General features: G+C 42.2%; 1 protein-coding gene across 2 annotated transcripts in view; it reads left to right on the top strand.

Annotated features, from left to right (window-relative positions):
* ube3d (ubiquitin protein ligase E3D) overlaps positions 1 to 10,317 on the top strand; it is a 31,457-nt gene continuing 21,140 nt past the window's right edge. For both annotated transcript variants that reach the window (XM_080472106.1, XM_080472107.1), the window contains exons 1-7: positions 1 to 246; positions 3,675 to 3,886; positions 4,433 to 4,523; positions 7,186 to 7,408; positions 7,792 to 7,864; positions 7,958 to 8,039; positions 9,409 to 9,517. In XM_080472106.1, the coding sequence (XP_080328232.1) occupies positions 158 to 246; positions 3,675 to 3,886; positions 4,433 to 4,523; positions 7,186 to 7,408; positions 7,792 to 7,864; positions 7,958 to 8,039; positions 9,409 to 9,517 (879 nt within the window). In that variant the 5' untranslated portion in view covers positions 1 to 157. The remainder of the gene's footprint in view (positions 247 to 3,674; positions 3,887 to 4,432; positions 4,524 to 7,185; positions 7,409 to 7,791; positions 7,865 to 7,957; positions 8,040 to 9,408; positions 9,518 to 10,317) is intronic.

The following is a 10,317-nucleotide window of genomic DNA, read 5'->3' as shown; positions in this document are numbered from 1 at the left end:
GACTGCACGCTGCTGCAGAGAAGAAGAAGCGTGGAGCCAAACGCCGGAGCCGCTAATTCAGACTCGAAGCAGACATTTATGCCGTTTTACTGGCTTCATTGTTCCAGGCTGACTGTGTGCGGACTGTTTTCTTCCTCCTGACAGAGTAACTGTGTGGATGGCGGAGGAGATGCCCGCTGAAGCCCGTGGAGCCGCAGTCTTCTTGGAGCTGAGGAGGAGGCTGCACAGCGGACTGCTCATCGTCCGGTAAATAACTTCACTTCCCTGCTGCTCTCACTGTGTTTATAAGGTGGTTGTTTTTGTGTGTGTTAGGGAAGGTTTAGAGCAACATAAGGCCCGTGGACCAAAACAGGCGTCATGTGAGGCTCCAGTATGGCCCAGGAAACGACCAAGCACATTGACAAAATTCTAAAGAAGACATTTACTTTTTAAGTTTTATTATGATTAGTGGATAAAACACAACATTGAGAATCAGACTGAGATATTAATGATGCCACCAGATGCAACAATTGGGTTTGTATCTGTACAATAAATAAAATGGAATTGATTTAGAGACATGCTTCTACTCATACCTCACGAATCCGCTTGGGAAAATTCATTTTCCTGCATTCACCCATACGACTTCTAGGATGTGGCGTGCAGCCACATTACTGCCACTACTAACCCCATCTGCTGGAGGTCAAGGGTCATGCTCAGAGAGCCACGGTGGTGACCTGTCTGCTGTGGGATTCAAACCTGCGGTATTCCATTCTGACCTCTTGGCCAGGCATGTCAACCACGATACATACTGTCCAGTTGCATCTTGTTTGGGCTGGACTGGTAAAATAGTGGTATAATAACCTTTGGCACAGGGTATACGTGAATGGAAAATGTCTATATTTTCACAAAGCCAAACATTTATTATGGAAACTTACTCCAGTCTTATCGCAAAACCGATTTTAATTAAACCTTAATAGTACAAAATACAGTAAAATGTCCCAAAAACCTTGAATAACTGTTGTGTCATGGATGTTTTTACATAACCTGAGACTAATGCTAGATTCCCATCTTTCATGGCAGCATCACTGATATCTCAGCTCAGGTCTCGGGGTTGTTTTGTGTCCACTGCTCTTAAGAAATGTGTTTACAAGCAATCAGTGTTTTCTTTGAAATGTTTACATTTTGCCTGGTGGTTTGTTGGGCCGGGTTGGAGCCTCTCGCCGGTCGTTTTTGGCCCACAGGTCGGCTGTTTGACGTCCCTGCTCTTGGCCACCACTGCCCCTTAATTTCACTGTAATTTGTACTAAAAGATTAAACTTGTCTTTTTGTTGAAAGTTTTGCAATTTGCTGTACTAATTGTTTGGTTTCGTGAATACAGACTATTATTTTTAAACTTATACTCTGCGCCAAACCAAAGAAAAACCTAAAAGTTTAAATGTAAAGGATATATTTGACCAGTTAGGCTCACTTAAGATAAAATCTGTCTGAATTAAAATGAGTTTGGTGGTTTAGAGCCTCAGTTATCATAGTCATGTAATACTTCACTCAGAACCACAACAAAGAAAAACTTTAAACTTTAGATTTCTTTTTTTTTATTTAATCTATAAATTTACTTAATTTATAAGTTAATCTCTTTACTTTTTCTTTTTTTTTAACTTATTATATATTTCAGATTTATCAGTTTATGAATGTATCTTCATTTCAGTTTTGTTTATTCCCTTACAGAAGTCTCTACCGAAGCTTTTTTTTTTAAGACTTTTGTATGTTGATATGGTATTTAGTAGTTTCTTTTAGTTTTTGTTGTTGGGTGGTGGGGAGGTCATGCGTTTGCTTTTTTGTTGTTGATATGTTGTCTATTTTATTGAAATGTCTTTTTATTTCAGTTTTAATTGTATGAAACATTAACTACATTTATTGTTTTTACATCATAAACATCTTCACAGGCCACAGATGCACTTTTATTTGACTGGAGGTTTTGTTCCAGAATGGATTTTATTACAGTTTCTATCATCTGCTAACTAACAAATGCAATTTATTTATATTACATAGATATTATTAAGCGAGTCATGATATGAAACTTGCCTGAACTGAGTCCTTTTCAGTTGGATTAACGCTGACGACACAGACCTTGATACTATCAATATACTCTTGTTGTGACTGCACCATTGGAAACGAATGAAAATCTTTTAACAGAATAAATTCCAATAACTCGTGATTTTGAGCTCGGCTAAATTCATATTAGCTTTTCATAAAATGACCCTTTTGGCTTTTTTGAGCAGGAGTCATCAGACGGGTTAAATCCACATCGTATATCTACTGTGCGTGTAATGGACCTTCAGCATCACTAGATGGAGTTAATGAGATTTGAAATGCAGCTAAATGAGCGCCGCTCTTTGCTCGGTACACTTGCGAGATACAATGCCACTGTTCTGTGATCAGTCAGAATCACTGCACCCAAACTATTGTGAGTAAAGTAATATTGAAATTAGAACCAGCACGTCTAATGACGATTAGCTGAGACCGCAGCACCCACTAAAAGGTAGAGGTGGGGTTGCTACAATTCTTCTGCTGTATATTTTAATATCTCATCATCGCCACACAAAGCTCCCGAAATAGAAAACGAGTGATCTTGTTGTGCAGTCCAGGTCGGCTCGTTATTCGCCGCGAGACTAATTACAGATACTTCTGTATCCGTATGGTCTGTACTGGAGAGCTGTGTTTGTAAAGGGAGAATTGAAAGTCTGAGAAAACTGATTAGTCAGGTAGTTTATTACATAACATAAGAGAAGAGCGGGCACAAAAACATAGTAACTCCAAAAAAAAAAAGGGTAATATAGGAATCTATTTTAAGGAAGTAGACATGTTTCCAGAGGTCAGATACTCGAAAAACATTTAGATTCATTGGATCTTTTTTTCCCTTAATGAATCTGCCTGACAGTATTCAAAACATCCATCATGATAACTGGTTGCACTTAGAAGCAGAGCTGTGACGTGTTACTGGACGGTGAATACTTGTAGGTAAATCGCAAATTTCTGCATATAAATCACTTCTTCATATCACTATTAGTCTGGAATCTGTAGAACGTCTTCCCCCTGTATGAACGTGTCATTGGGTTGAAGTGCACAGTGCTGACAGCTCAAGCTCAGAATACAGTCACATGCGCACTAATGTGGCAAGCAGAAGTAATATTACCTTCCTAAGTCACTAGTTACTCTTTATTTGTGAGTAAAATAAGTCCATTGCCATTTCAAGGAGATGTCGGCAACTCTATTTAGTCAAACACAGATTTTAACATTTTGAATAAAGTCTGTTGTCATTATCCTGTGATACTGTCAACATAACCTGACGGTCATAAAATGTGCAATGTAATCTGGAATAGTTTTTCCCCATGGTTGGTTTTCATGATTCCCCCTCCAATCCAAACAATAGTTTTAGTTCAATCTAATAGATTTTTCTTTCTTGACTAGTGACGCTCCATTGGAAATGTCAGGAAATAGTAAAAGAAGAATTCAAATTCTGATTACCGGTAATGTGTTTTTGCTTTCCCAGGTTTGTTTGGTTTCACTGAGTTGCCGCTTTCCTGTGGTGTTAGATGTACTGAGATGTTTAATTTGTCCTTCAGAACGCCAAACCTGACCACCAGTCCAGACCTAATGTATGCGTCACTCCTGAACACGTGTGTGCACTCCTCCAGGAAAGATGTGGCAGGAAGTCCCGCGGACGTGCAGGTGACGGGCGGCGATTCCTCCCTCTGCATCGCGACTCCAGACGGCGAGCTGACCGTGACCTTGCCGGCCGGAGTCACCTTCGAGCAGGGGTCTTGCATCCCGACGCCCGCGGGCGAGTCCTCCATCGAGGAGCTCCACTTCCGACTGCGTATCGGCATCGAGCAGAGCGCAGACGAAGGTAACATCCGCTACGGAGGCGTCACGTCCAGTCACGTCCGGCCTCCCTCTGGCGCTGCCGCGCTCCTCTGCGACAGAGACCACAGCAAAGTCTTTTTGGTGGCTATTTTAGAACTTGCCACCTATTTTCAATTAATTGGACTGAGTCACTTGGTCATTTGAGACAGCAAGGGTGTGAATCCCCCCAACCCCCCCCCCCCCCCCGCTGAGCGTCTATGGGCCGCGAGCGACTAATCATCCGCCATGAGAAAAGTCCCGTCGGGCTGTTTGAAGGGACATCATGTAAAATGTACCCCAGAGTTGTTGCGTAATTTCCCCGAAACTTCGGTTCTTTTCTGGCCCCTCCTGAGCTCCTCCGCTACAACTGTGGCTGTTACCGACGGCGACAGCTCAGGACAAGCCTGTGACGGTCCAATCAGGATCAGATTGATGGCCCGTTCCCTCGCCACCATGATATCTTATTGACTTTGTGCTCAGTGGTAGAAGGTTGCCACCCTTTTGATTTAAAAAAAATAAAAAATCACCTGTTTGTTTGCCTTTCCTGCAGAGCTTCCTGCCACCGTGATGGAGACGCTCCGGGTGAAGGAGACTTATTGCTTTCACTGCCAGGGCTGCATGACCAGGCTGCTGGAGGACAGGTGAGGAGCGGCCGGGATGAGGAAGGGCATCGGCGGAAATGGGGTTTTATTTACGCCCTCCTCCACACAAAGACGAGCGACTGTTTATTGACGCTGTGACCCAGCGGTAGACGAGATAGTCGAGGTGGATTGGGGGGGGAAGAATTGATGGATGGAGCCTCGGCAGAGCCCTCACTTCTTGTCAGGCCGACTGCGTTAAGAGTTATCGAGCCAGTGTGACGTAAAGGCCTGCATTTCCCATTAAAAAAAAAAAAAAACTGGGTTTCTTACCTTGAGGAGGCTCGGCTGGACGCTCGGTATTATTCTCGTTGCCTCGCAGCTTTCTTTGCTCAACACTGTGACACGCCGAAAATTGCAATAGCTGCATTATTGTGACCCTCGCCCCCCAGCTGTGTTTTGCAGCGGTAACCTACTAAAAGTTGCCAGACCTGATTTTTTTATTTATTTATTTTTATTTATTTTTTTAAACTCTCAATAAGGTTTGAGCGAAATGGAAATGCCAGAAGTGCTTGCGGCACGGTAAAAAGTTATTTCCGACAACATCACGCTTCGTTATGCTCTTTCACCACACGCTCCTTTTTTCATATGGTCCCTCGAAGGCTTTAACAGGTGCTTTCATTCCCACAATCACTCTTTGTCATGTAAAAGAGATGGGTTTTTTTTGTTTTTTTTATAGTCAATTCTATGTGCTTTATTGGAATATGATAAAAACGAAAAAAACACTAATAAATATTGCAGATCAAAAGCACTGGACATAATGTGAAGAGTTCATTTTAGAGGTAAACAGCAGCAATGGAGGCTGATCTTTTTCATCTATGTTTCTGCTCAGCATACAACCTGGAAGTATCGCGCTACTTATTACCAGGCAGCCGTTGTTACACACACTGAACCACGGTGAGCGTTTTCATCTAATGTGTATAAAACGAGAATCCATCTGCCTTCATAGTTTGTCACATCAAGGAGTATTTTATAAATCGTGGAGCAAAGTTTTAATTGGGGGAGGGGGGGGGGGTTGGATGATGTGAATTTGAGTGTTAAAATCCCTCAATTGTGTTTGTTGTCAGAAACAGTGAAGGCTTGGCTGTTAAAATGCAACATCTCACCTGTCAACAACTGCCAGCTGAAAATACATCGTGAGACTCTGTTAGCAACTGAAATTATTGCACATGTAGGCATAGCAACGCTGGGGAATATTCTGGGAATATGCCCACCCTCCTCTGCTTTTTTTTTTTTTTTAATCCCCGAGTCTGCTACTTTATTTCTACTGAAGCGGGCAATGAAACTTATCTCCCAATTATAGTGATTAAAGCTGCTTCACTGGCATGTGGACAACAAAAAAACCCTAAATGTAATGATCCATATTGTATTTTGTTTACATCCCCCCTTAAGTTTACTTTATGATGTCTGTAAGCATGAACTACAAACTAAGTTTGTGTTTTGTACGATGACGATGAAAGCATTCAAATTAAGCAGTGCTGAAAACTCTCCCTGCAGCCGCAGTGAAACTCAACCAATTAACTGTCATATGGTTCATACTGTGCTTCATTAACTACTATTTTATGAATTTTTGGGGGGGGGGCTTTCCACAGTAAAATAGATTTTTAACAGCTATCGGGATCCAAAGAGAATAAATGTAGTTTTTTTAAAAACTATTGAAGCTGTTATGGGTTTATACTAGAGCTTATTTGATCATTTTGATTACTTGTCATTGTATTTGCATTGCATTCGTCGCTAAACTGTGTATAATGGCATGTTATACAACTATGTTCTCGTTTTATCACGAAGCGAACATGCAAAGCAACTTACAGTCCTTGGCGGCTCTGGGGTTGGGAGTTGCTGAAGATCCTGCCAGGAGTCTCCACGAGGGCAGACATCAGTATAGAATGTGTAAATAATACATGTAAAAATAACTTCTGCATACACAATAACATACAGGAGTCGATTGGGTACAAAAACTTAAATAATAATAGTTTCCTGCAATAGTTGCTCTATAAATTAGGGCTGGGCAAAGAAATCGATTCTATCGACTTGTCGAATTTGTAGCTAAAAAAAAGATTTTTATTCTGCAAATTCAAGTTTTTTTTTTCCTCCAAACAGTTTTTGGGCATTTTTCGCATGGCGTTCTACCGTTCCTCGTGGGTTTCCGTAGTTGCTGTTGCGCTTTTACTTCAACCTGAGTTAAAGCTTGAATTTGTTGAAAGACGGAGCCTCATTTACTTTTTATTTTGGGATCGTTTATATGCATTTTAACTCTGAGGACAATCACAGCAATAAAGTTGCACTTTTATCACTATATGTGATGCCTGCAGTCATCTTTAAGTGCATTGAGGAGAGAGAAAAAATCGAATCGAAACTCAAATTTTTCTTTAAACTTTAGGAATTAAATAGACGGATAGTACAATTTCCTGACTGATTAGGAAGAGAGTAACTGAGTAATGTATTTACAGTCAGTCCCACTGCCTTCAGGTTTCCAGGACAATGAATGTAATATTTTTTTTAATGCTCTGTTTCCCTCTCGCCTCTGATATCACTTTTAGTCCTTTGACCCTTTTTCTCGGACCGTCACGGAGCCCTGTGCTTATTTAGACAAACTGCAGCTCCATGCAGAAAGAGGCCACTAATGCAACACTAATTTGCCCTCGCCTTGTTCCCTCTTCTCCAGAGCATTCAGGCGAGTTCTTCCTCTCCCTCACTGCAACTGGAACGCCATCGTGGACGACTGGTGCTGCCACCCGGATCCCTTCGCCAACAAGAAACTGCTGCCCCGGGCTGAGGATTGTTTAGTGGGAGACACCTTCGTCCTCCTCGCCCGAGACGGCAGCTGCGGACAGACTCTGACCGAGGAAGTGAGTCCTGTCGGCGCAGAGGACGGTCAGGATCCAAAGGTGAGGGACGAAAAACGACAACGTTCGCCAAAGTAAAGGCGTTTTCAGACGTTTTTTTGCAAAATGTCGGTCCACTGCTGTGCGGCTCAAGCCCACAGACACTCTCCTCAAACAGTTGCATCAATGGAGTCAAGCTCCAGCACTCTGCAGATGAGAATTGATCTCCCCCGCTCCTCCATTAGTCGCTCTCCACACAAGCAACACTTTTTGCATGACTGAAACCGAGAGAAAATGAAACGAGAAGCGACCTGCGGCGTATCGCTCCCCTGCTCGCATCTGCTACTGATTACATGTTCAAGACAGCCAAATTTAGGATAAGTGTGTGCTGTGGTGATCATTTCTTTATTTCTTTATTTTTATTTCCTTACCTGTGGTGTTTACAGAAACCCTGCCGTCGCCTGACACTTGCCTCCTGTGCAAGCTGTTCATTAGAGCTGGGAGAGATTGTCGCGCCAGGTACGGAGCACAGTATCGGGCGGAGGTGTTTTTTTATTTTTATTTTTTATTTTCAGTAACACACTTTTCTGACGATTCCTCTGTATCTTCCAGGGACCCTGAAACTGTACATCACACAGGTGGTGGTGGAGCCCGCTGTGGGAGACAGGAAGCCAGAAGATACTTCACTTAACAGGCGAGTTATTATTTCTTTTAAAATCCAAACCTCCGCGCTGACATTTAGAAAAGTGTTGCTGTGAAAGAAAACTCCCATTTACAGAGAAGAATGAGGGAAGTGAAGGAGAAGTCTGTTCAGGTTGGTCACTTTGGCTGTATTGTCAGTCCTAAAGTCAAATCAAAGCTGGGATCATAAATCATTTGGCTGTTGTTGTTTTGTTTCTCCCTTCAAATGTTTGACATCCTGCTGACGTCATTTTTTCTGGAGAACAAATAATGTCAGTTACACCTTCAAGCTCTTTCACAAATGTCACAAATATCGGTCTGACTGAAACATATAGTTGGCACTTGTCCCTCTGAGTGATTTTACTCTTTATATATAGATATATAATATGCACACAGACTTTGGAGGACGGAGTTCATTCGGCGACGTGGGATTCCCACGGGTCATCTTTGTTTTGTTTTTTCTGCATGGAGATCAGCCAATGAGGCAATTGCTTGTCAACAGCTTGGGTTACAATAAAAGCTTAAACAAGAGTCGATGGCACCAACAGAATAAACTGCTTGTCCTAAGTAGATTAGACGTCTGGCATCTTTACAAATGGTTTTACAAATACATTTTGGAATAAACAGTGTTTCCACTGAGAGTTTGCCCAGAAGTAGTCTTATAGAATTGTAATTTCCTGCCACTTGTTCAAAAAAAGCTAAATTTTTTATCAGTCGTATCTGTTTTGTTCTAATTGTTTATTCTATAACTTAAAGGGGTCATATTATGCAAAATTCACTTTCTAATGGTTTTCCAACAGTAATATACGTCCCCATAACTGGGATGACGTCCCAGAAGTAAAGAAAGTTTGTCCTCTCTCTCCCTGGCTTCTTTAAATTTTTAAAAGGTGTGTTGCTCCAAGAAATGAATCAGAAATCAAACCCTATATGGTGTCATCAGGGGTTTAGCCAATCCCAATCAAGGTAGGCCCTCTCTTTGACCCTCCAGCAATTAGGCAGCTCTGCTCTGGCACATGGCACCACGAGAGGAAGTACTTCCTCCTCTTCTCAAGATGGGTGGGCGGAGCTAGTCCAGCTCACACAGACACAGCAGATAGTTAATGCACCTCGTATGAGCCAATATTCAAATGGCTGAAAAGCTGGATTTGGTGCAATAAACTTTGTTTATGGACCAACGAGACCTACGTGAAAGTGTTGAAAAGTTGTGCAATGTGACCCTTTTAAAAACTTGGAAACTTCCCTCCAAGAGTAAATGTCCCCTGTCCTGAAGGTGTAGCACGCTCCATTCAGTATCTACTGCGAGTGCATGAAATGACTGACAGTCGCTATGCTGTGCAAAGACAGAATATGGAAATGAGCGAGCCGTTTTGTCATTTGGGCAGATCTCTCTTCGTGGAGAGGATGGTAGCAGCCAGGCTGCGGGAGCTGTCGAACTCGCTGAGCACCTTCCACTTCTCAGTCCAGACTCCTGATGGAAAAGCCTTCTTGTTGGTAAGAAGCGTCGGGCGCAATCAGACGAGCGAATGGAATTGTAGTAAAAATAGAGCACTCTGTGGCTTCACAAGTGGGGAAAGATTGACATGGCAGGCTCTTAAGAAGATAGAAAATGCTGATTTATGGTGATTTTTAGGGCTGTAGGGCATGCTTCCAGGCTTTTAGCTTCTGTTAAATCAGCTACAAGTGGATTATTATAGGTGCTCCATTGTTAAAAAAAACAGTAAGTCAACTCTGGAACACAAACAAATCACAGTCAGCTGCTAAAGAGTCGGATTATTCCCATCAAACATCTGTGAATTACTAATAAATCTCTGTTTACATTATTGGCCACCCTACTGAGTGTGAACGATTATCAAAAGTCAGCATGTACAGATTCTCATCTTTCAGCTAAACCACCGAGATCACAACTAAAGCAAGTACCACCAGCTGGAAATGACTTCTCACACTCAGTTGGCAAATAAAATCATAACCTCTGCATACACACTAACCTGCAGTGATTAATGGACCAGGGAGCTTCGTCTGAAAATGATTCTAAGACGAGTGGAGAGTAGATTGAGCAGTTAGGAGTGAAACGTCCTTCAGTCTTCAGATCAAAGTTAAACTACCTGGTGTGAAGTGATTCCTGCAGAGAGAGGCGTCGCTGCTAATCCGTAGCTCTCCGACAGTGTGGATTTTCACTAAATTATTCCTGGTTTTTCAAACTCATTATTTTGGGGGAATCTAGTGGAGTAGAATGGCTTTCCAGAAGTTGCCACTATTGTCGATGTGAAGCTTGGCACGTTGCTTTTGGTAGA

This window comes from Lipophrys pholis, assembly GCF_963383615.2.
Source record: "Lipophrys pholis genome assembly, chromosome: 9".
Lineage (NCBI taxonomy): Eukaryota > Metazoa > Chordata > Actinopteri > Blenniiformes > Blenniidae > Lipophrys > Lipophrys pholis.
This window is presented reverse-complemented; position numbering and strand designations above follow the sequence as displayed.